The sequence below is a fragment of the Athene cunicularia genome (assembly GCF_003259725.1).
Source record: "Athene cunicularia isolate RWA chromosome 19 unlocalized genomic scaffold, athCun1 chr19_part1, whole genome shotgun sequence".
Classification (NCBI taxonomy): domain Eukaryota; kingdom Metazoa; phylum Chordata; class Aves; order Strigiformes; family Strigidae; genus Athene; species Athene cunicularia.
This window is the reverse complement of record NW_020799124.1, coordinates 1,273,204-1,298,600: the sequence shown is the minus strand read 5'-3', so window position 1 is coordinate 1,298,600 and position 25,397 is coordinate 1,273,204. Positions and strand designations below refer to the sequence as shown.

At 44.6% G+C, this 25,397-nt stretch overlaps 2 protein-coding genes across 2 annotated transcripts in view; one reads left to right on the top strand and one right to left on the bottom strand.

The window, feature by feature from the left end:
* Nucleotides 1-45: 45 nt before the first annotated feature.
* NF1 (neurofibromin 1) overlaps nucleotides 46-25,397 on the bottom strand; it is a 153,564-nt gene continuing 128,212 nt past the window's right edge. Inside the window, exons 37-58 of the mRNA XM_026861758.1 lie at nucleotides 23,039-23,471; nucleotides 22,510-22,850; nucleotides 21,591-21,793; nucleotides 20,342-20,535; nucleotides 18,988-19,128; nucleotides 18,482-18,761; nucleotides 17,128-17,342; nucleotides 16,854-16,915; nucleotides 16,618-16,732; nucleotides 15,666-15,767; nucleotides 14,653-14,793; nucleotides 14,167-14,293; nucleotides 13,466-13,597; nucleotides 12,807-12,942; nucleotides 11,851-12,008; nucleotides 10,885-11,007; nucleotides 10,050-10,177; nucleotides 9,252-9,352; nucleotides 8,093-8,235; nucleotides 7,050-7,096; nucleotides 6,308-6,524; nucleotides 46-3,099 (exon numbers count right to left, since the gene is read on the bottom strand). Of these exons, the coding sequence (XP_026717559.1) occupies nucleotides 2,978-3,099; nucleotides 6,308-6,524; nucleotides 7,050-7,096; nucleotides 8,093-8,235; nucleotides 9,252-9,352; nucleotides 10,050-10,177; nucleotides 10,885-11,007; nucleotides 11,851-12,008; nucleotides 12,807-12,942; nucleotides 13,466-13,597; nucleotides 14,167-14,293; nucleotides 14,653-14,793; nucleotides 15,666-15,767; nucleotides 16,618-16,732; nucleotides 16,854-16,915; nucleotides 17,128-17,342; nucleotides 18,482-18,761; nucleotides 18,988-19,128; nucleotides 20,342-20,535; nucleotides 21,591-21,793; nucleotides 22,510-22,850; nucleotides 23,039-23,471 (3,661 nt within the window). The 3' untranslated portion in view covers nucleotides 46-2,977. The remainder of the gene's footprint in view (nucleotides 3,100-6,307; nucleotides 6,525-7,049; nucleotides 7,097-8,092; nucleotides 8,236-9,251; nucleotides 9,353-10,049; nucleotides 10,178-10,884; nucleotides 11,008-11,850; nucleotides 12,009-12,806; nucleotides 12,943-13,465; nucleotides 13,598-14,166; nucleotides 14,294-14,652; nucleotides 14,794-15,665; nucleotides 15,768-16,617; nucleotides 16,733-16,853; nucleotides 16,916-17,127; nucleotides 17,343-18,481; nucleotides 18,762-18,987; nucleotides 19,129-20,341; nucleotides 20,536-21,590; nucleotides 21,794-22,509; nucleotides 22,851-23,038; nucleotides 23,472-25,397) is intronic.
* Nucleotides 24,734-25,397, top strand: part of EVI2A (ecotropic viral integration site 2A) — a 3,626-nt gene continuing 2,962 nt past the window's right edge. Inside the window, exon 1 of the mRNA XM_026861773.1 lies at nucleotides 24,734-24,888. The gene's annotated coding sequence lies outside the window, so the exon portion shown is untranslated. The remainder of the gene's footprint in view (nucleotides 24,889-25,397) is intronic.

Below are 25,397 nucleotides of genomic sequence, written 5' to 3'. Positions count from 1 at the left end.
GTGGTGGGCGAGGGGTGGCGGGTCCGGGCGAGCCGCGGGGACCCGCCCGCGCTGGGGTCACGGGCCTGGACAAGGAGGGGACGGCGCGGCCCACACACGGCCCAACTCCGCCATGCTGACACGCGGGGTTCGGTCAAACAGCGTTTGGCAACGCGCACCAGCAGCAGTGCCGCCTGCCTGGGAAAGCGCTGCGGAACCTGGTCACGGGGTGGTTTCGAAAAAAAATAAAATACTCTTTGTGGTAGCTTCGCCCCAGCAGGCAGGGAAGCACCACGCAGCCGCGCGCTCACCCCCCTCCACCCCAGCGTGGCCGGGGGGGAGGACAGAAGAGTAAAAGCGAGAAAACTTGGGTGTCCTGATCAAACCAAAACTAAAAAGCCTGGTTAGGTGAGGGAGGTGTGGAAGGAGAAAGAAAGCAAAAGAAAACAAGTGATGCAAAGGCAATCGCTCAGCGTGCCCCGCGGGCAGACCCGGCCCCCAGATGTTGAACGCCCCCAGCGCTGCTCCCTCCCTCTCCTGGCACAGCCCCATCTGAGCTGGGGCTCCCCGGGGCTCCCCTGGAGGAGCGGGGCAGGCGCAGCCCCCCCAGCACCGTGCTGGTCCCAGACCCCCCGCCCCGCGCAGCAGCAGTGGAGGGAAGAGGCTGTGCCCCAGGCAGGCGCCACTGCTGGAGCCAGGGGGACACTGTTTCACTGTCGCTGATGTCTCACAAATGACAAGTCTGACACGGCGATTTCCCTGCAGCTCTGGAGTATGAAATATAATTTTTTTCAGGGCCAGATGTAGGACCCTGTGCTCAGCGAGAGCCCGGACTCTGACCAGATAAAACACCTCCACGTGCTAAAGCGCGACGCCTGCTCACAGACCTACACGCTCCCCTGCACAGGGCTTATCACACTGCAACGCGACTCCTTCAAATACTTTTAATTTTTCCCTCCTCAAAGTTGCAGATTGAATCTGCTGGTAGTTTAACCAGTCTCCAACAATAAAAGATAAAATACGTTGGCCTGTAAGCACTGGCTGATCGGCTTTGATCTACGCTGCTTTCCTACAACATGAAAGCAGAGATGAACTGGTCTCGAGTTTCACCGAGCTCACGTAGTCGGCTCTTACAACAGAAGCAGGGATTTTATCTAATACAGGAAAGAGCAGACGAAGGGTTCCCCTCCATCCACAAAGTTTTCATACCCGCGTTTGTACCTGCTGAAAACACGAACATCTCCCGGGCCGCAAAGCCCCTTCTGGGTCTGAGAAGACTGAGCAAAGGAAAGAGTCTGACTCAAGTCTCTTCTGGCTTTTGCATCTCTAGGAGAAGAGCCGACAGGCTGCCAGACGGGCGGCTGCTTCCAGCCAGGAATCAAGGGCTGCGACTGAACGGGGGAGCCGCGGCGTGGGGAAGGTTCGTTCCTGAACCCGCAGGGTCCTGCCACAACAGCAGAGGCTGATTCTTGCTACCAGAGGAGATCCATGTGTAATCAAGTACCTACGATTCCCCTCAGCACTGAATCTTGGCTCCCAAATAAAGATCAGGAAAAGGACATAACGTACGGATCGGTGTTTGGAGGACTCGGTCCCGCTGCCAGGAGGCACGAAAGGCGTCGCTGGCTCATTCTGCATTCAGCAGAAACGGAACTGATGTGGGAATTCACTGGAAGAGTTGAGTGTCAAAGTGTAGACACCAATTAGAACGGTTTAAACCCTGGTAAACTGAGAGCAAAAAAAAGAAAAATCAACAATTCACTTTTAATGAGTACAACTAAAGAAACAGTTTCCTAAGCCGGGGATCACAGGAAACACAGAGCAGGGGCGAGGGGGGGCCCTTACAAGGTCCAGCCCCACCGAAGGCCGGAGGAGGCCCCTGGAGTACGGGGTGGGGTGAAACCAGCAGGCTCTGTACCCCGTGCATGCACCAGGGAGCAGCTCCGGGTGCTCTCTGCAGGACTGGGTAACTCCCTTACGGTTCCCTACAAGAGTAACCTCAAACCAACCTCAAAAACGGACTGGTCTAGTGTCAGCTTCATGCTGACATGAAAGCCCTGGGTTACGAGCCGTTACTCTGCACAGCTTTGGACAGAGCAACCTGAAGATACAGGAGGTGGGATTCCTGTTCAGTGCAGACCTGTTCCCATCAGTTACTGCCGGCGCTCCTACGAGTTAATCCCTCCTGTAGCAGTATCTCAGCGTAGCTGTCACAGTAGCTCTGCAACAAAGCGAGTCTCTGCTGGGTGTTCAGCAACACTCGACACTTACGGTACACGAAGAGCAGGAAGGGTGTTCTTATGCAAGAGGCTAAAAGAACAGTCAGCAGCAAAAATGAGGATGTCTGGCAGCGAGCGCAAAGGTTAGAACAGAACCCCGTTACTATAAGCGACATCTCCCAGAGTCCCGTCTCATTCCCTTCAGAAACTGCTTCTCACTGGCAGCAGCAAGACCCAAGAGGCCGCTCCCCCCTCACACACGCAGAGGGGCAATCTCAGAACTCCCGCAGAGCCTGGCCGCAGGCTGCCTCCTCCCGCCCTCCCTGCGCGGGTCTGAGCTTACCAAACCCACAGACTACCAGGGGAAGAGGGAAGCAACCCAGAGGTGTGAGCAGAAAACCCTCCTCCGCAGCTTTTCCTTACTTCGCCACATAGAAGCAGAAATCAAATGGTGGCGAGTACCCGTTTGATCGAGCTTCTCTGCTGCAGTTTAGTCCAAAGACTCGTCTCTGTCTGCCGGTGGTGTGTAACCAAAGTTAAAGGCAACTTCCAGTGAGCGCACATGAAACGGTTCCTCCGCAGCAGAGTCCCTTCACATACCGAGCGCCCACTCCTCTATTACCAAATTTATCTTGTTCTTGGGGCTGTGAGGTTCTTTGCCTGCTCTCTCACCAGCTATCATTCGTACCATCGGGTGTCATTAGCGTCACACAAGAACAGAGCAGCTCAGCACTTCCACTGAAGCCATTCCCGTGTCAGAAGGGTCAGTAACCAACTTCTCATGCCACAAGCCCAACCCTAAAGCAGACCAAGCAGCATCGCGTGCAAATATGATGAAAGTAGAGTGTACCTGGATGAGGAAGCTGCATGAAAACTGCAGATTTAGAGCAAGGCAGAGAAGCTTCACAGACACAGAATGAAAGAAAAAATGTAAGTGAATAATGTCCATGACAAGGGAAAGGGGAGGGAGAGGAGAAGAGATGATGACAGACAAAACATTTATAAACAGTGATCTCGCCTAGTTGTTTCCAGATGCAAGGGAATAATTTTTCATGTATCTGCAACTCAATATATTTGTAACCATAATAAACAACTCACTGGGCTGAAACTGTTCCTTTAACTGAGGGTGAAGTAGTAACTCGGCACTGCTACACACTTGATTTTCTTGCTCAGTAGTTCTCGAATCAGCACAAGTGGACGGCAGATCCACATCCCTCCTTAGGCCCACAGGTGCCTTGATGTTTCAAGAAACCCCGTGGCCCACCTTCAGCTCGTGTTCTGCAATTCCTTCACCAGTGATTTTTACCGTGGCAGATATTAGATCTTCCACTGCTCACTCCCTCGCCCTGCTCTCAGCAGCGTGGATGTGCACACAGCCAAGGGGCAGCAACACCCACCTGCGCAGCGGCGGAGCTGTGTGAAGTGCCAGAAGGCCAATTAAATTTTTAATATAATTAAACAGCTTAAAAAGCGAAGCATGTTTTATGCAAAGTTGCACTGGTTAGCATACCAGTTGAATCACCAAACAAGTGGAGCAGTCTGAAGTGGAGCAATGTAGTAAATGTGGGCTGAAGGAGCAAAATTAAAAGCTCCATGTTGTGACCTGGTCCACAGCTGGAGAAAGCTGGAGATCCCCCAGTCAAACCCCAAGTCTTTGTGTTCCAGTTGCTAGAATGAAGCAAGAATGCTCAAGGAAATAGGCAAGACACTAATAAGTAGTAAGAGATGATGGGGAAAACACCCCTTAGATTAAACACGAAGCACGAGGCTTTCATAAAGTGGCCATCACTTAAGGCTCTTTCACACTGGCTGGAAACACCCACAAAGGCTGATTAAAGAGCAGAACCATTAGGAATCTCCCGGCCCTCTTCTAAAATTTAATTTCAAAGCAAACCATGCACACAGAATCATAAATGCATTATTACAGACTCTCGAGCATCCTGAGCGAGTTCACTAGTTCCTAACTCTGGACACGGGCTCTTAACCAGCGTTTGAGAAAAGCCATCTGCTTGCAGAACACCTGAAATTTTTGATGAGCGGGATGAACTCCTTCCCTTTCGCTCACAAAGGAGGAAGGAAGTGAGGAGTAAGGAAGGTGTTTACACAGCAAAATGCTTTTTCCACTAGTAGATGGCCTGATCCTACATCACCACTTCATCCTTGCAAAAAGAACTGCTGGGGTGGCCACTGATGCTGCATTCCAAACGGGAAGATGCTGCCCATAATGGACTTACTGTCACACTGACAGCAAGGTCTGGTTTTTGCCCTTTAATTTTATCCTTCTCCCTGTTCTAGTATCACAGATAATTCTTAGCTGTGGATTAAACCAGAAAGTTTCTATCAGACAAATTTCATTTTCCATGACCTTGGCTGGTAGGTGTACCTGCAGTCTATTACGAGTTTTTATACAGAAATATTTCTGTATACAGGATGAGTTGTGCAGTCTCAAACTTCTTCGGACTCAACTTTTACCTGTTCTTATTACTCAGACCCACTGGGATTCCAGGATGGCCCCAGGGAGTCCCCTTCAGGCCGGTGCTTGATCGCTTGTTCTCGGGCAGAAACACAAACCAAGGAGACAACGGCAACGAGTGTCTCCCTTAGGCCAAAAGTGCTGGTCATGGAGTACCAGAGGGGGGTAACAACTGTGGAAAAGAAGCTTCACGCTCTCGCTCCTCACTTGGGATGTTATTAATGTAATAAATCATCTTGAACTGGCAGGAAACTGCAAAGACAATCTTGTTAGACTGACGGGCATCTTGCGATATCATTCCAGACCACAGCACCAGCCTTTTAAGAAGGTGATCTCCCCAAATTTAAACAATTTAACTTGGTTTCTCATACTGGAAAAAAGTGAGTAATCACTTTTCACTACGTGAAATAAAAGAAGAAATCGCTATTCCCAAATTTTTCAAAGGCAGAGCACTGTTCCACCTCTGCAGTGCTCCTCACCCTGAACCATGGGCACATCTCGGAGCACACGGACCAGCTGGGAGAGCAGGCTGCTGGCTGAGGGCTAAGGAAGCTCAGCAGAGCTTATTTCGGGGCAGGCAGAAAGCAGTGAAAACAGGAGTGAAAAAAACCCCACCTCTGTAAATATTATACCTAAACAGAAGTGGTTTCTAGCCTTCTGCCAAGGTTAGACACAAAGCAGAAATAAAACGCTGACTGACCTCAGTGTTCAGAACTGCAACGGTTAAATAATCATTAAAAAATATCACGCAGCGTCATTTTTATGACAAAGAAGAGTAAAGAATTCCCTCAATATACGAGACACCAATCCGAAATCACTTCAGGAAGAGTCTTCATGCAGATTTCTTTGACATAAATTCCATTTTCTTCCCATATTTAATTTCCTCTAGCTCACGCTTCATCTGTCACACTGAATAATTTTTTACTCTCATTTTTCACCCTGAAAATCTACGCTGCAAAATTTAACCTCAGCACGTCCCTGTAACTCCCTTCTCCCCACGCCCGAGGGAATTTAGTGTTTTTAGGCATTTCCTGCCTTCGATGACCGTTCCTTTCTTGAACACGTTTCACCAGCAGCATGTTTCTGGCGATACAAAGTCTGAACTCCCCGGGAGCCCACAAGTACCCACACAAACTCCTTTTCCCTTCGGGGGCAGCAGGAGCTCTGCAGGATGCTGCCTGGCCTTAGATCGGACAGTCACAATGGAAACTGGGTCAGCCCAGACACACTCCTCCTCGGCACAGTTCTGGAGTGTTTTTCCTAACAAGCGCTACCTTGGGGTGCCTGGCAGGTATTATTCTCCTTGCAAAATATCCCGGTTGTATTTTATTAATTTTCAAGGCCCCACCAGTGCCTGTGGCCCACGGGATGATGCAGCTCTCACTGGTCCTGATGCGTTTAATGCCATTTCCTTCAAGTGTAACAACCCGGAAGAGCTTTTGTGAGGGCAAAATCCAGCACCTGCAATACCAGTGTAACAGCTTCGTCAACAGTTTAATACTCGTCTGACTCAAGGACGCCCCGGTGTTTGATGCATAAACGCATCCAGAGAGACGACGAGGCTGGGCATTCGGCTGCAAACGCCGTAAATTCAGCACATTCCCCTTACCTGGGTAATACCAGAAGAGGGACTGACCTGGGGAGTGCTGGGACGTGGCAAGCGAGGTCATGGAATTGGAGAGGTTGAGGTTGGCAGTAATGCTCAGCTGGCTCTGCACGGCGGGGGGGTACGGAGACGTGGGCGTCAGCAGAGACTCTTCACTGGCTTCCTCATCAATTCCAGGCAAATACGTGTCAATCAAGGCATCGAGGAACTTGACTATGAGCTCGGCATAGTCTGGGATTTGTGTTTGCTGTGGGTGATGGGGGGGAGGAAGAAAAGAAAAACAATCAGTTCTTTTCCTTCTACTTTTCCATCAGTATGAGCTCGTCCCCAGAACTCACTCTAATATCACACTGGTTTTGCCTGAAAACTTCAAAAATTGAGTATCTGTACTCAGCATTTGTGGTCTTTTCCAGTTTAATCCAAACACACAGAGCGAAGACCACTCGCAGTGTAATTTCAGTAGCGTGTGGAAGCACAAGGGGAGGAAAGAGGGGGCGCTTCACCCCTGAGGTGAACTGCCACAGCCACCTGCACCCCACCACCCTGTCACCGACCCACCCCCCAACACTGCCCCTTTGGGAATCTGACCTCACTGAGTCTGTCAAAATACCTGATGCAGGCTCAAAAGCTGGTTTAGCTACAGAAGTGAGCCCCGTAGCACTCACTTGCTCATATTAAATCTATGACTTGTCATTTATCTGCATCTTTCCTGGAGCACCAATGTGCTATGAAAAACAAAAGGCAAAATTCCCATGAACTTATCTGCTCTTACCTTAGAAAACGGGCCGGCAAACCTCCATAACCCATTAAATCCAAAACCTACAACAACAAACTGAGCGTTACCACAAACCCAGTGTCCTCAGCTGACAGACAACAACTAGAAAGGACCCGCAGTACAGCGCCTGGATCTGCTCAGGCGTGGCAGGGAAAGATTTTGATTTGGAGAAACAACACGAAATTTTGTCCAAAGCACGTGTAACAGGATCAAGGCATTTCCATTTGTGTATGAAATACATAAATACAAAATCTCAGAAGCGTCACACAAGAAATTCTTGATGATAGTTTAAAAGGTAAATTTAGCATTTGAATAAACATCAAACTTAAAAAGTTATGTGAACATTTAAGTTTTTCTCAACTGTCATCTGTTTCTTATGGATCTTCCTGGACAGTTTTTGATTAAAGACCGTTAAAAAAAAATGTGTAAGTGTTCAAGTGTCACATGGAAGTGAGCTTGGGCACTGAAAAACAAACACTGCTCGATGGAATTTACTGGTAATTAATCAACCCCTAACTTACCAGGTTAACTCAAAGCTCAGCGTTTACCACCAGCATTCATCACAGACTAGACTGGGTTGGGTTGGGAGGGACCTCAAAGCCCACCCAGTGCCACCCCCCTGCCACACACAGGGCCACCTTCCACTAGCCCAGGTTGCCCAAAGGCCCGTCCAACCTGGCCCCGAACACTTAAAACACCTAAACACCTGGTCTGCGTTTCTTCAAATTGTTTAGTGGAAACAGAATACTGAGTTTCAAGTTCTTTTTACTCCCAGAGATGGTGCAATACTTTTAATATCTGGTGCACAACTGCAGCAAGCAGTTTGAATATTCATGTTAGTTTGTTGGTTTTTTGTTTTTTTTTTTTTTTTAATATGTGAACTCTTACTTCTACTGGGACATACGAAGTTGGAGATGCCACACGAGATGCCACGCAAGACTGACCGACTATTCCATTAGGGCTGCAATTCTGAAACATTTTCAAGAGTAAATCTAACTTAGAATACAGCAGTTTTTTTAAAAAAATGGAAAAATATTTACTCTGTAGATAGGAAGTTTGGTATTGGGGTGGAGACTCTTCGTGGTAGACAACACTTTGAACAATCCCGTGAATTGGATTCAACAAATTTGGATCCTGGCACAGCGATAAAAGCGTATTGATCTTGGAATCCAATAAATTATGCCTGAAGAAAAGAGAAGGGGCTTATTTTTTTTTTCATTAAATAAATCTGCAGTTCCCAACTGACTTTAGCAAACAGCAGGTAAGGTGGGATTTTCAAGATGTCAGAGATTTTAGAACACAATTCCTGTGTATGTTTGGCGAGCACAGTGCTTTCAAAAAACTGTACTAACGATACAACCCAAAGCATTTACCTAACGCTTTAAATGGCACATATTTTAATTATTTTCAACCAAAAAATTATTCATTGGATTTGTGTACCTGTCAGAGCTGGAATTTCAAAGCAGCTTTTTAAAGCTGTGGGAACACTGTCTCATTTGAGCTCCCTTGCCGATCTCATGCCTGGTCTTTAATACAAATGCCAGTTAATTACATTGTGGTTTCAGTAACTCACAGAAATTGTGTGTACTTTGACCATTACTTTATAAAGCCAGAAAAAGGCAACATTAATTTTAAATCATGCTCAGGTCTGGTTTAAGTCTACTCATCTTGATTTCTGATAGTTGGGTTTCCCTTACGTATACTGACTCCAGCTAATACTACTTTTAACAGGTATCTAGATACATATATCCAAAAAGCATCCTGAGCTATGCTTGAAATCAGTTTTGACATGTACTTGGTGTATTAATTCAAAAAGACTGAGGTGAAAATCGTATTCAAGAGACTCTGCCTTGTCGGTGAAGGCACCGACGGGCACTCTGATTCTCCCCAGCACCAGGCAGGTGATGCAGCCGCGCGGGGTCACCGGCCCAGAGGGACGGGACGGGGCAGGGCAGGACCCCCCCACACTGGGAGACCACCCCGGGGACCGTTCTCCTGAGAACGTCCCCTCCCCGGCACAGGGGGAAGAGCTGAGCCCAACCGCCGCGGGCGCTCGGCTCAGCGCGTCCCGGGGAGCTGGCGGAGAGTCACCTGCAAACGAGTCAGCGTCCGCCCCGCAGGCGCCTGTCCCCGGTCCCGAGGCCCCTTAAAGGAAGGGCCAAGCACAGAGTTGTCGTAAGTGGAGTTTTGGGTACTTACACAACGGGAAAGACCTTTGGGAAGACAACGCTGGCTTCTGCTAGATACTCGTAGAGAATCCGCTGGTCGAACTCATCGGTAGTGTACTTCACCAGCGTTGCCTGTCATAACGCAAAGGAGGGAATTAGCAAGCTTCCAGCTTCATTTGAGTAGGCACAGGCTTGTGGTGTAGTTTAGGGTTTTAAGGTTTCTGAACAGCAGAAAGCAACATTACAAAAGATTAATTTATGTCCTCTTTGGACACAGAATCATATGTACGTGGGGAACAAAACCAGTCGGCAATAGCTTCTATTCTGGCAAAAAAATTGGCTAATAAGTTTTTGGCAAAAGTGGGCAACTGAGTCTGAACTGTATCAGGAATGGTAACTGTATTGGTACCTCTGAAGAAAGCACGATCATACTGTACCTATTCTAACAGTTAATCATTCCTGAACTGAGTCGGGATGGGATTCCAACAATTTTCACTTCTTAACCTTTTTCTGTATAATATATTAATATCCTTTTATTACACAAAATTAGTTTGTGATAAAAATCTGCCAGGAAAAGGGGACAATTGTCGGACACGTTCTACCAGACAACACAGACTAATGAAAATTCAGTATTTGCTCTCCAAGAGCATTTAGATACATTTCCAGGTGATTCCTAGAAAGTGGGAAGAAGGGCAACAACGAACAGCCCTGCGCGTCACCGTGAGTCTGACCCACGTGCACGCAGAAACGCTGCATGGACCACGTACACGGCTTTGGGAGATAAAAGAGTATCAGAAGACAACAGACAACACACAGAAAGAAAGCTTACGAGAACTGTAAGCAGCAGTGCTTGAATTTTTGGGTCAGTCAGAACTTCTTCATCTAGGAGGACATTTGACTCAGAAACAGAAACTTTTCGAAGATGCGGGTGTTGCTGTGGTGATATTCTCTGGGTTTCTGCTGGATAAAAAAAGAGCAACTCATCCAAAGCAAAATAAACCCCCAACCAAAACAGAATCAGCTCTTGCACCACGAGTTCAGTCATACGCAAACTTCAGAGTTCACCAGCCTTTCCATAAAGTATAAAAGCAACAGCTGTGCTGTAACCGTGGCAGCGCTAGACCGTTACATGGGATGTATCATCGGATGGTAAACGAGAACCCCAATTTCCTCTTCAGTGAAATACAGGCCCAGGGGTGTGAGCACCGTATGCGGGGCCAGGCCGCAGAGCGCCCTCGGACACAGCAGAAGAACCCTGGTCTTGCATTGCAATTGGGGGTGGGGGCACAGGAAGCAGATGTGGGAGAAGATGAAGAGAGGCATTCCAGGCATTAGGTCACGTCCCATCTCCTGCAGAAATTTGCAGCTAGGGCTTAGCCACTTGTAAGAAGCCAAATTTGACTGAGTTCATCTCAGTGCTGTATGCAGTACGTCATAGCTGCCCCTTTTTCTGCATCTGCAAACTGAGCAACTCTAATTCAAGCCTCAGTTGCCAGCGATACGGAAGACTGTGCTCTCCAGAAGCCACTGTTAGGAAAGATATTTCTCCCTTACCTTGTAGTAACCTATGCAAATGAACACTGAATTTAGAAAGAATCCTTTGTATAAATATACAAAGCATTTATAATCAGTATTATTCTTAAAATGTTAGTCCTGTTTCTCACCCATTTCATAATCATTTTCGGCTACTCTCCTCATTTTGGGAGGCGTTGTGATTCCAGATTCCATGTCTTGCCTTTTAGGAGCCTTTGTGTCCGATATCAAATGGTCAAAACTTTTCCTTGTACCTAAAAACAATTTATCAGGCAATTAAAAACATTAAACCTAAATCCATATTCTAACTTCTTCTGATTTTCTGGCCAAGCTACTCTCCTATCTACAACGTATTGACAGGAATCTGGGGACATTTTCACCATTTCCAGGGATGGCAGAGAAAATACGATCACACCATGCCGCTCTCCATCACAGTTTCCAAAATGCTTCACAATACATATGAGGAAAGCATGCAAGTTATTCAGGTATGTAAGCTGTGGGCATGCTATGGTTTCCTGGTCAACACATCACATCGAATAGACATGCCAAAATGTGATTACTGAAAAGGAAGCAGTAACAGGATTGTAATGAAAGAAACACCCCTCTTCTTCACGTGCACTGTAAAGGGTACCCCCAGGTTACGCAAAGCAACTCGTCTCGTTTCGCTGCTGTTAAGACTTTGCTTGTAAACGTGACACACTGAGAAGCCATGGATAAAAATCAGATCGCTTGCAAAACATCTACAATGTTTTGGGACCATCTCTTCGAGCATAAGACAGAGTATTGGCTCTAGTAGCTAAGCTACAGTGTTCAGCCGCTTGGTTTTGGGGAAAGTGGGCTGGTGGCAGAGAACTGGCACTGTGAATCTTTAGCATCTGGAATAGCTTTTTTTCTTCCCCCCCCCCCCTCTGTGATCAAAAAGCTGAGTCCTCGTTAACTGTGCAGTGCTCTGTAATCTGTACTTCACAGGAACTGCACACGTTCTTCTGAATCAGGAATGAGCACTTAAACTCAGAACAAATACAACTATAATTATTCTCCAGTAGCAAACTTGGGGTGTTCTGTAGACAAATTAGTAAATCAGTTATCTTAATAACCTAGAAGCTTTTTAGTGTTGGCTTGTGAAGGCTGCCCCATATCCAGACTCATGGACTTTCGTGTTCGAGGGCTTATCTGTCCCACTGTCGGGTAACTGGCAGCCAGGTGTCTGTCTGACCCCTTGGGTGACGACCAGGGTTGATTTTCCTTTAGTGTCCTGAAAGTGCAGAGAAATTACATTAAGAAAATCTTTAAAACTGTGCACATTTATAGGCATACATTTTTCATCTCGCCAAACCGCCCTTTATCAAACCCATTCCTCCTAACAGGTTAACCTCCCCAAAACGCGTATCAAGAAACGGTAATAACTCTGCTTGCGGAAATGTCTGAGCGGGTGAAAACTAACCCTCTGACACGGATGTAATGCTGGAGATACAAAATAAAGCAATGGAAAGAACACAAGCAAATCAGCCTATGAGGCAAGGTGGAAGATATTTAACACTGAACTCCTCCATGCTGGATGCTAAACCGAGCAGTGAGGAGTGAAGAGCTCCCTGCGGGGAGAAAGGGGCTCCCCACCTCACGCCAGGGGACTCTGTAGCTTATCTCCGCAGCTGCCTATACACAGGCTATAAGGCGTCAGGATTTCCCAGTGACATGGACCCAGTGACTACTCAGTACGTGTCTTGAAGCTCTTAAAAGGGCAAAGCATTTTCTTCAAAAATATAAATGAGATGAATTTAGATCTTGCAGAAAGAGGTTAGCAAAAAGTTTAACAAACTCCAAAGCAGTTGAAATAGCTTTACAGATCTCAAAATTAAATCTATATGATGCGATAGCCAAGTTTCTGTGACTCTTGATCGCAGTGTAAGTAGCACACTGGTCTGGAACCAATACCAGAACAGGAACTTAGCTTTGCAAACGTGGGTTTCGGTTTTCAATATACCACAGATAACTTACTAAAGGAAACAGACATTGAAATTTGGATAACTGATCTAGAAGTTAGACAACCAACCTATAGCTAGTGTCACTGTGGTGTATGGGATATGTATCCATAGGAACATTTTCCATTGAAACGTCTGTCAACAAGAGAGACTTCCTATGTTTTAGGCTGCAGCGACTTCGAACTTCCTCCGATACTGTCAGCAAAGCTAAAAATTCAAAGAAAGCTAACATAAGTTTTCCACAGCAGGAATACACTGAAGAATGTAAGCAATATTCCATCAATTTAAATTGTTTACTTAGTGCAAAGACCACCACGGAGATGTAATTACACCTTACTGAAACGTACGGATTAGAAGTAGGTTATTTAGAAGAATTATATTCCCCATCCAGTTACAATTACACAGTTTAAACATCTGCCCTCACGTGGTCACAATTTCCATTTCTAGACCACTAGAAATGTGAATGTTCTAAGGCCCACACTTCAGTATTTGAACCAAGAAACCTTCAGGCTCCTTGAAGTCTTTTCCAAGCCGCACGGCAGGTCCCTTCAGTCCCCAAAAAGCCTCCAGTGACGCGCCCCAGCCTCGCCCCGACTCTTGTCCATCTCCAGTTAGAGCTTCCTTCACTCTGGTACAATATTACCAACCTAAACCCACAAGAATTCCCGCAATATTCCATTCCTTTTCAGTCAGCACAGATTTAAAAGAAAGTTAGTTTGTTTAATTTTACCTGCTAGGTAAGCCACACTCTGGGTGTTCACCTCGAACTTGTCACAGTTCCTGTGTTTGTTAACCAGAGCGAGTAGTGTATGTAAAATCCTCACTGTTCTGGCTACAGTGGTAGGAGAAGGATGCCTGTACCCTAAGAAATGAGGTTAGGAGACCAAATGCTATCTTTAATTTTTGAATGCGTATTTATGAGGCATTAATATTTTGAAAATATTTATAAATATCTTTCAGTATGTCCTCAGGACACTTCATAAAGGGCAAGGAAGCACAGCGCTAACAGACACTGCACATTCAAGACTAGTTCTTTCTGTCCCTCCCCCCTAAATCACACAATTCAAATGTCTGTGCATATATTATACCTGTTGTCTCACAAATCAGTCTTCTAAAAGAAACAGTGAGCCTGAACACAGGCAAACACACAAAGACAGCATTCCTGGAGGAAGAAGTAAAGAACCGCAGCAAATGAAGCCACATGTCCTGTGACAGTTAAGAATTCACATCACTAGCACTAAAGACTTTCAGAAGACATGCGTAAAGGAAACCTGGCAAAGCCCTTTAGTCAGAGAACATTTCGTTCTATCCGTTCTGCAATCCAAGCTGCTTAAAATCCACCACCCACTTTTCCCCCGTTTCTCCTTGGACTTGTTTTTATTTCAGAATTGCGAGTGTGCACGTGCAGTGACCGGCAGTACGTGTCCTCACCTTTCAGGAGGTGTCCCACTAGTGCAAAGTTGAAGTTGGAGTTGAAATTGAGCCCCACAAAATGATCCATCTGCTTGCAGTGCCATTCGAGTGGTCTCCTGATCTCCATGAACACCTCTTCTGGGCTCTGACCCAGAGAAATAAAATACAAGAGTACCTCATCAGAAGTTACTCATGACACCTCAAGTTTTTTTTTATTAAGAAGTGATGAAACGGTAATTTTAAGAGCTTACATTCAAACACCAAACACACCCTTGAACAGAACACATCGATCCATTTCTGTTCCAGTTAGAACAGAATACCAAAAGCTTCATCTCCACATCTTACGTTTTACTGTTGGTTTTACTCAAGCGGAACAATTTCTAATGCAAATTTCAGTTTCAGTTGCTTACCTGGTGTCGACAAGAAATTCTTCTTTTCCCTTTTAACAGATCGAAGTGCTCACACAAAGCGAGGGCTCGTCAGAGCTGACTGCTAACCGCTCACCTTATCGTTGAACACCCGGAGGCTATCCAAGGTGTGCAGGTTCTGCTCCAGCAGTGCTGTGCCTGCAGAGTACAAGTTCACTTCGTCCAGCTGCAGGACCGCCATCGCTACCCAGAAGAGAGCCTTGTGCATGGGGGAGTCCTACAAGGAAGGAGAAAAAGCCAGGATTTCATTCCGAGTCAGCTCCTGGGAACGGAAGACAAACGGGTCTGGCGCGTGGCTCCGTACACGCGTCGCTCCCTCCCCGCAGCAGGCCCCCTCCTCAGGCACACCCAGTCCAACGGAACAGACGGTCACCTGAACCTGGGGTCTTCATGCACGTAGCAGGTGAATAGTAGAAGTCATTCAAGCCTTCCCCCCCCCCACGGCATCCCTCCTCTCTTGTATTCCTCCCCTTGCTCACGCATGTTGCCCCACACGACTCAACAGAAAACGGGTTCTGCACATCTAACTGGGCAGGTAACTCCTTCTCCCAAACAAAAAAGCATGCAGGAGGAACCGGCATTTAACAAATCCTGGGCGTCTCAAGCTGCAGATTTTTATTCACTAACAGCAGATACTTGATGCTCTTCATCACTGGCACACCAACTGGCATGTTCTCCAAATAATGAACTTGGAAGTAGCATACAGATGGCGAAATTAATAGCAAACCAGATACGACTAACATTTATGACAAGCCGTGACCCGCAAGGCGTATGTTAGCACACACGTGAAAGCCAAGACTGAAAATCCTTTGGAGAGACTGGAGACAGGCCGTGGCGTGGCCTCTGCCCACGCTGCGCAGGCGGCAGCAGCGAACAGCCCACCCGAAAGCATCGCTGAAGCCTCCACAGGGTCCCGCTCACCAACGCCTGACATCTCCCACATGTAGGACTTCTGAGCACGAGTCGGAGCAGTGAAGCGGGCACTTCAGCTACCACTACACTTACTTATATTCTTCAGATTATACCCATAATTGCAATTTTCATTCACAAATTATGTTCTCTGTTTACTCTAACAATCCAGTTCTTTACCTTATTAAGGAGGGGCTGCAGCTTGGTGAGTGCTATAACTGTAGCTTCTATTAGAACTTGGCTGTTGTAATTATCAGGGCCTTTTAAACAGCTCTCAAGTCCCTTTTTGTAGGGAAAAAAAAAAAAAGGAGTAATTAAAAACACAACCATAATTAGATTTTGCTTTGATACAAGAAGATCAAAGCTCTAAACAATAATTGTTTCAGCTTACAGAGCTTGAGCTCCTTTTACACCAGTTCTCAAGGACTTTTACAAATGAAGATTTACCCCGAAGCGATATACGTGTTGCTGAAAGCAGTTGCACGTGTATCGAAAAAGTAAGAGTATAGGACAGGGTGCAAGAATCAGCAAACAGCTCTTGTACAATCCAGATGCTGTTCAGTTAAAAGGTTATGTCCACAAAACTCTAATAAAATGCTTAAAGAAAATGTATTTAGCACACCGTTTACTCGCTACAGAGCACAACCTTCTTCAGAAAACATGGAACATCACCACCAAGCCAGGCAGTCTGTTTCAATTTTCTTGAAGGAATGTCCTGCTCTTTATTGCATCTACTTATAACACGCGAGATTATTAACTTCCTTTAAAAAAAGAGAAGTTGAGAATCATATGCAGCTGGATGCCTTTAACAGAAAATGCTTCATTTATTTAAATACTGACTTCTGAATCAACTTCGGTGTCTTAAATCTTAAACTCAACACTGAAAACTATTCTTACTCTCAAAGTCACAGCAGTGATGAAACTTACTGCCACTAAATCAATTTAAAATAAAAAGTTTGGCCTACGAAAGTTGTATTTCCAGCCAGTTAATTCTATATAAGAATATGCTTAAAAAAAATATTTATCCTCAAATTATATGCTGAGTTCTATATTTGATGGGAAGATAAAGCTAAAAATAGCTAAACTAGCTATTTGATGAGTCACAAAGGGAAACAGACGTAGAGCCATATACCTTGCTAAGAATTCGGATGATTTGTTTGATTTGTCCATGAGACACGCGTTTACTTATGCAGCCGAAGACAACAAGTGCTCTCGGCTGCAGGGAGGGGTTATACTGGAATGCAAACCTGTAAGAAACAGAGTACACTACATTAACCAAACAGGCAGCAAACAGGCTGTACACTGAAAAGCTGAGAATTCCAGGTGTACTACAGAGGCAGGGGGTGTGCTCTGAGATCTACGACGTACTTTTGAGCTAGTTCAGTCCACTGGTCCAGCCACTTGCACGTTGGGATATCCCTCATACAAGCCTGAAAAGAATTAAACTGTTTGAATACACGGAACAGTAAGAAGAAGCGTTTTTAAAATTCCCAACAGGCAGTTAGTTCAGTTCTCAGAGTCAGCTACTTCCCTGTTTAGCACCACATCAGGGGAGGCCCATCTCACTACACCCCTTCCCTGCAGAAAGCCTAAGTGGTGCCATTTTCCCTCAGGGACCATTCTTTAGTCTGGAACCACATACCTCCATGATCTCCAGCAAAGCTTCAGTAACAGTTTCCAAGGAAGTCAGTGCAAAAGTCTCCCTTTCATAGGAGCCAGGTGAAAAGGACCTGTCTCGATAGCTGGATCGGAACGCTATGACCGCGGCTGACTTCACCTTGCTGATCCCAAACAGCAAATAAAACTTGGGCAGAGAGAACTCAGTCAAGCTCAGCCTTAAAACTTGCTTGGTCTCCTCTGTTGAATAAATGTTTACATATTAGATTTAAACCACTGAAATTCAATCTGTATTTTCAATGCTCTGGGGCTCACCCCCCCGCTCCGAACGCAAAGGCGGATCGCCCCCTGGTCTGTCACCCCCCTCCGCCCCGAGCTCGCCACAGCCCTGCTCTGCTGCACAGGCGGTTCCAACCAGTCACCAGGAGGACGTAGTCTAAAAACGGGTAGAAAGAAACTCGTTTAGAGATGTGGTTCGGGGAGACTTCTCCTCACAATGATTCAGAAGATGGAAGCCTGGAGAGTTCCTGCTCTGAAATACCAACAGTACTGTCAGTTCAAAGTGCTGTCGAATCCTGCTCTTGGCTCTGGCACTGAAATGAAGGAAGCCACTTGGACCAGAAGAAAACGATGGCCCTGCTGCTAGCACGGAGCGTTTCTACAATTCCGATCTTCCAGTTCCCTTCAGTGAACCTCACATCCCTTGTTTAAGCGGGAAGGTTTGCCTCTCCCTGCATCACAGCAAAGCTTTGCTGTACGCGCAGCCGCGCGTGTGCACGTGCATTCGCACGCTCACTCTGTCGATATACAGAGATAGAAAAGGAGCTTTCAGATACTTAAAAAAAAAAAGAGACAAGATTACATAAACTTGTCTTTTTTTCTGCACACAATCTAGCCTGATTTCATACTGTACTTCTGTGGTAAGAAGTGACAGCTACGTATTTGCTAATACCAATTATTTTAGACCTGCCAAAGTACAGCAGTATGCAAAATACCTGGTTGAACAGTATAGTTTCACAATTCCCTTATGTAATTGGTATTTTTGTTACCACGTTATGTAACCATTCAAGAGATGCACATCAGCCAGTTTTAGCACAGACGTTTTTTCTCCTTTCTCTGCACGCAGGACCTTACTGGTACTTTCTTCTCTTTTTCTAAAACCTATTACACAAACAATCTACATTATGCACCTGCTCTAAACCAGACAGTCATTTTTCAATTCCATACTCATCTGTTGTAGACCACATCCTCATTCTGACTGCAAGATGAATTACAACACAGTATTTTCAAACACTCCGAACAGCTCAGAGAGAGAAAGGCAACTCAGATACTTCTCACACAGCCTAAGGAGCCATCAGCTTAATCTGGAAAAAACTTACCACTAAAGTGAAGCTGTGAACAAGTGCAAAGAGAATGAATGATGTTGATGACGAGACCATGAGTGGAAGCTCTGAGAGAAAGGGGACCAGTGGCCACCAATAAAGTGACCACGTGGAAGAGGTAGGGCAGATGTGCTGCCACATCCAGAGAATTGTTAAAGGAGAGCATCAGCATGTAACGCGCCAGAATTGCGATGTCGTCCCACATCAGGTGCTGTTCCAGCGTAGGAGTTGGAGACAGGCAAGTCTTGTCGATTATTTTACACATCCTTCCAATCACCTGAAAAGAGAGCAACCGTTTTGTTTTACTCAAATGAAGGGCACAGCTTGAAATGTCAGTAAAACACATTACAGTTAACACTGGAATTAGTCTAGCTCAAAACCTGTTTTATCATGTTTTTTTCATTATTACATGTACTGAGTTATCAGAAAGCATCTCCGTGTCACTTTATTACACAAGTGGAAATTATTATATAAAAGGAAATTAAGGCAAAGAGGGAACTCACTTTGCTTGAAACCAATTTTACATTTCCAGAAGCAAGTGCTACAGCTGTGTCTGCCATAACCTCAGCTTTGATGGAGCCCAAGCCCCCTGTGGCACTAGTTTTGATGAAACTGTCCAGCACTACATCGAGGAGATCTGTTATCTGTTAGAGAAAAAAAAATTCCTTTTTTATCTGTCAGGATAACTTTATTTTTCCACGGCAAACTGCCTTTTATATCAGCAATCTTTTTTTTTTTTTTTTTAGTTGAAGATGCCTAACTAACATAAATTGAACATCAGTTTTAGTTGTTTCTTACGCTCTTGCAAAAAAGCCTAATGTAAGTTACAGAAGTGTAATGCTGAATTCCATCAGGTTTTACTCCAGATCAAAGCTCTTCAGAACTGTGGAGAAACTACTGTTTAGTTTGTGTTATTTTTATTTTATTTTCCATTTTAAAGTATAACTACGCATAAAATGCTGAACCTAATAAGAAGAAACTGGATTTGAAGTGGAGGGAAAAACATACTTCCAAGAAAATAAGCAAGATCTGATCTGTCAGAGATTCTGCTTAGAGCACTAGCCATGTGTGAGTAAGACTACCAGTACAAGTTTCTTCTCATGTTAAAAAAACCCAACACACACACACACCACACACCCCCCCCAATTAATAAATGCAGGTAAGAATCAAATCTGTCCAAGTGCAGAGAGAACTCTAAATGTAACATGCAGGCTAAAATTAATGCTACTTCAGTAATGGTTCATTACATTATGGCAACTGGTTGCAATTTTGGGTCAGGTAAGTCAGTGATAAATTTCCACCAAGAGCTGTGGAATACTTAATCTTTTAATTTTGTGTTTCTCCCTATTTACCTGTTAACAGACCTTCATACCGGCCGTAACAGTCATATTGCTCTCAATGTGACAGAAACTTTCAGAATACATTAGTGGTTGGGGTCTGTTTTTTGGTGGTTTTTTTTTTTTTTTGGTTTGGTTTTTTTTTGCCAATTGGACCAAGCGAGAAAATGCACTCATGCATCCATCTGACAGTTCTCCCACATTCCCCAAGAGCTTTGTGATGCTGGGCTGCATCAGTTTGGATGAGAGTTAAAAAAAATAAAAATAGTACGAGAATGAGAAAGCTTGCGAGCAAGCCTGGTAAAGCTGGTCTCGTCTGTCTAGACACCTCCTTCATGAAGGGCATATGTGGCGTCAGCTTTATTTTTTTCATCTTCTTTACCTTGCAGGGAGGACGAGGACAGAACTTGGCTGCATAAGTAAGCTAATGATCAACAGTAGGATAAATATTCTATCGAATTGCAATCAACATGTGTCTGTTTCGAAAGTGCAAACCAAAAAAGAAGAGCTCTTTTTGTACCTGTCCAAGACTTCCCCATATCTTAGCTTGGATGGAAGGATACATCTGTTTTTCATTTATTGTCATTGTGATAAGCTTATCAAGAATGGCGGTGACTCGCTGGCGCTTCGCGTCGTCGTTGTGTTTACAGAATCGGACCAGGTTGGACAGCCAGGGAGTCATGTACTCCAGACAGAGATGTTTCAGTTCAATACCTGAAATAAAAATTCACCTTGTAACACAGAATCAAGCACCGGTCTCTACTTAAAAGTAAATAATTCTTTGTGAAGACTTTTCCTTCAGTTTTATTGTCTGAAGTAATTACTATCAGAGCTGAGCAAATAATCCTGGGCAAACAGGGGAGCTTCAGAAAGAAACATGTTCTAATTGTGACATCCAAGAAACACCTGCAGGAATCTGGCAAGGAGATGCTGACATTTTAGTATCTTACTAAGAGATGTGATAGAGACGTGTACATTCAGTATGAGGCAGGACTAAAGATAACTTCTATTTAACCCTGAGAACGTGTTCTAACCGGCTCCCAGCAGTGCAGTCAGGGCTGTATTATGCCTGGGAAAAGGGCTGACACAAGGAGCGCAACAGAACCGGGCGTACAACTGAGAGATGTCATCAATCGGAACAGATCCATTTTTGGTAGGACTAAGGAACCCTGTAACTCTTCTGTAGATGTACATTCTAGAGTTCAAACCTTAACTATGATTGACGTCGAGTTTTGGGTTCTGCACTGCAATCTTCTCTACTTCTGAATTAACAGCAGCCTGATAGAGATCTAGCAAAGCGCTCACCGTGCAGAACTATCAACAGCGATGTGGAACAAGTAATTTGCACTGTGATCTCTCTGAATGAACTCAATCTTCTACACAAATGAGATGTCTAGCAAAACTTGTTTTAACATTAATTTCAAGTTTAAAGGGCAGTTGCCTTTTTTTTTTTTTTTTTTTTTTTTTAATCTACTTCCATGAGAAAGGAAAGGGCACATGCAAATGTGAGAAGTGATGGGTTTGTTCCAACAGATGCCATTCCAGTTTGTGAAACTGCCTGGCTCCAGAGTATTATACAACTTGATTATTAAGAAACAGATATAAATAGATAATCTTGAAAACAGCCAGAACAGCTCTAAGAAGCATTTGCAATTTAAACTTATTGTGACTCAGTAACATGAGGAAGCTCAACCGACTAAGGTAGACAGCTACCAACCCAAAGCTTCAGATTCATGGTTAGTGTTAAGGAATACACCAGCGTTACTTACTAGATTTGCTAAATCCAGAAATACACTCTTCCAAGAACTCTAAGGTAAGGTGTGGTTCGTTAGCTGCAAGAGTCTTACTAATAGATACAATAAATAGCGTGTTGTTGGCAGGAATACACAGACCTGAAGTTTCCAGTAACTGGCCCTCAATCTTTAAATTAAAGGTACAGGTTAAGGCACATAGAAGGTTATAGGCAGCAGACCTGTAACAGAGCAAGCAACGTGAACTTGTAAGAGTTTTCTTGTACATTTTGAAATACACACATTACACCAAGGCATCACAGTAGTAGTACTGACATCTTGAAAATCAAATCAATACTGTTATCTAAATATGAGATTCCATTTAAATCCTCAACTTTCTCCCTGGACCAGTTAAGATTCGGAGACAAAAACATTCGGAGAAATGAAAGGAATTATTCCTCCACTTGCTTTAAACAATTTCTGATGAGGCTAAAGACCACGCTCGAAGGACTTTGTACTTGACTTCTCAGACCAGCTTTGAGCTGCAGGAAATCCTGAGTATTTCCACGTGCCCCAGAGGTGCTGGGAGGGACCCTGCACCGAGCAGCCCCCCCTCAGACCAGGCCCCCGAGCCTGCTCTGAGAGCCACAGCTCCACCTTGCCAAAGAGTTCAACACCAGGAACGTCAAAAGTAACAAATAAACATGTATTGCAAAGGAGAAGTATTTCTCCTTATAAAGGGAAATGAAGCTTCCTACTTGCCTTCAGTTAGTCTGACAGTACGTACGCCCTTCTTCTATAGAAAACTCAATCTTTCTTTATACTAAAAAGTACATTTTATGGAGCTGTGGTGAAAGAAAAATTGTTTTGTTCAAGGAAGATTTGCTAACGCTAAGGAAACCTTGGAAAAGAAGTCACATTTCTGATCAAAGTTGACATTAATTTAAAAGCTCTGTACCGCAGACTGGGGTCTGAGCTCCCCAGGTTGAGCAGCGCGATGTTCAGCAGCGTCCCAGGGACATCCTTGGGGCGAATTTTAGTGTGCTGGGGGATGGAGTCTGGCTGTGACAGCTCCCACCGTGTCCGGATGTGAATGATGGACCTGACGATGGCTTCGCACTCCTGATGCATGAAGGTGAGCGGTGTGCCTTGGTTGGCAATGGTTAAGGTAAACTGGTTCTCATCCACAAGACATATTTCCTCAATTTCCGAGGCGTAGTATATATCGTTTAAAAACACTGTTTGTCCCAGGACTCGTGTTCGCTCTGCTGACGTCACCTGCACAGCTGTCGACCCAACCTTGGAAAGAGAATAGAAAAATGGTTCAGCACCTATTGTTAACAATGCAAAGAGACAAGTCTGACACTTCTGATTTTATAAAGATAAACGTATGAAATTTTATACTTCCTAATGAGTTGTGATTTCTCCTCAAGGCAGGAGAGGTAGAAATCTAACAGTTCACCAGAAACAGCATTGAAAGGACTTACTTTGATAGAAACTTTGGTGTCCTTATGAGCCAGTTTGAGAGCATTGTGAAATACTTTCAAGTCCTCCTCCAAAGCCAAGGTAGCTGCCGGGAGTTTCTGCTGGTCGTGTTCGATGTGCTCTGCCAGCTTCCCTGGAGAGTCTATGAAAATAAGCCTTTTGCTTCCTTTCAAACCTGTCAAGAGCCTTTCATGGTATTTGGTGTATTCTCTGACCCAAGAGTTACAGTTATAAATAAAAACTGCTGAGACATTTTCATAAGCAAAGCCTGGAAAAACTACAAACCATTTAGAAAGAAAGTCTGTTTTAAAGCGATTACTGGGGCCAGCGTGTGTGAGGTCCACTACAATTTCATATGGCTTTGCATAGTATGGCTTCAGGGTGAGCAGGACGTGGTAGATCAGCAAGTCCCCGTTGATCTGGCCAGTCTTGAATCTGTAAGAAAACAAGACAGACATTGTCAGGTTTGCATTTATAGATCCACGTTACAAAGATCTGAGTGGCGTGTTACGCTAAACCAGACTACTACCACACTAAACCTGACTGATTTTTCACACGGTTCTAGAAATACCTCTGCCCCAAAGCAACGACACCGGACTGGCGGCTACAGCCTGAAGGCATCTGTGCCTGTTCTGTCACGGCTCTCACGCCAACCAACTTTAGTGCCCAGTATGATGAAGCTCGACTTGAGATTTAACTCAGCTTTATTCTGAAGCACCACGCAACCCACCGCAGCCATGCAACCTCCAGACATACAGGAAGTTTGTTCAGCTAAAAGAAAAAATAAAATCCATGCTGCAGAGCAACAGTGCATCGATTGGATCAGAACTGGATTATGTGAAAAGAGATCTTTTAGCTGAGAGCTTCTTTAAAAGTAAAAGTCCCTCAAACTAACTGCTGAACCTCCTTAGAGATTCAGATTATATCTGGTTTTATGTGTGGAAAAACCCATTTATTTCAGAAGTCTTAAGACTAATTAAGCATCCACATCCCAACTTTTTCAAAGGGTCTCAAGCTCATTTCATCTGGTACATACTGCAGCACACTCTAATGCCTGGTGGAGTGTTTCTAAGAATGGCCAGTCCCCTGAGCAGTACAGAGGGTCTGTCTTCAAAATAACTCTTTCCAGAAAACATTTATATATTATCTGAATGTTTAAGAGCCCTTATGTTCTCATTTAACGATTCTCTGAATTTTAGGAGACTGGACAGCACATCTGCCTAAACCGAGTCTCCAGAGGTAGCACAGCAGACAAAATTCTACTAGGAAGAATTAATTAAAAATCAAACTCAACCACAGCTCGTGACCATCTAAGGTACTTTCAAATGTCACTGTTTCAACCTCAGATTAACTCTTTCAAGGCAAACCAACAGGCTACGGGAAGAGCTAAGAAACACCCCAAGAACGTACACAGTGCTGAGTGGGGGGATACTGCTCCTGATGAGATCTGAGGTCAGCCACCTGAACGCAGGATAACCGAGGAGATAAATTTCAGGAGCACAGTATATTTGTCTGCTGAGGATACTCTTTTTTTTCCCCCTGTGTTACTTCCTGTTGTTCTGAAAGCTAATTTGGGCAACTTGGTGTTTTTCCCCCCCTCTAACGTGTCATGGTATAGTTGTTACAAAAGGAAGTGTGTCATCTCTGTGGTTTTAGTTCTCTTTAGTTTAGAGTAAACGACGTATAATTTCAGTTACAGATTTGCTTAAAAAATACGAGCATTGTCTAAATCCACTTGCTTTACGTTAATGGTCGCTGGCATTCTGAGAGCAAATATATGTACAAAGGAATTTTATTGTTAAAGGACTAAATATCTGAAACACCAAATTTCTTTTTACTACATCTTGGCAAGGTAAGTACACATTTTCCTTCTATTTTAACTTTCACTTCAGAGTTTCCTAAATTTTGTAGAAATTCTTACGCGAAAGTATTTTTAAAAGAGTTGAAGGAACTCAAAAATAGTCGGCAGCCGATATCTGTGCTTTTAGTGATGTTAAAGATTATTCACAATCAGGCTCCAAGGCAGAGTGACAGCCACTCCGTAGCTCTGCTGTCCCTAGCACTGCAGAGCCCAGCAATACCCAGGCACAAAGGGCTCAACTAAAAAGGAAAAAGCAGCTCTTTAATGAGCAGCTCCTTCGCTCTCATGATTTTAAGCGAAGCCCTTAACAACATCAGTTTGTTTGTTTTTAAGAAAAGCACATCTGGGCTAGAACACTACAATTAACACTGGACTTACTGTGCTCTTGGGGGGAGTAAGCAGAGAGAGAGTCGCAACTCTCAGACATTAAACCTCCGAGTGTATCAGAAATTGTATGTACAATGTTTTGTTTTAAAAAGGGGGGGAAAAAAAAACGGGGG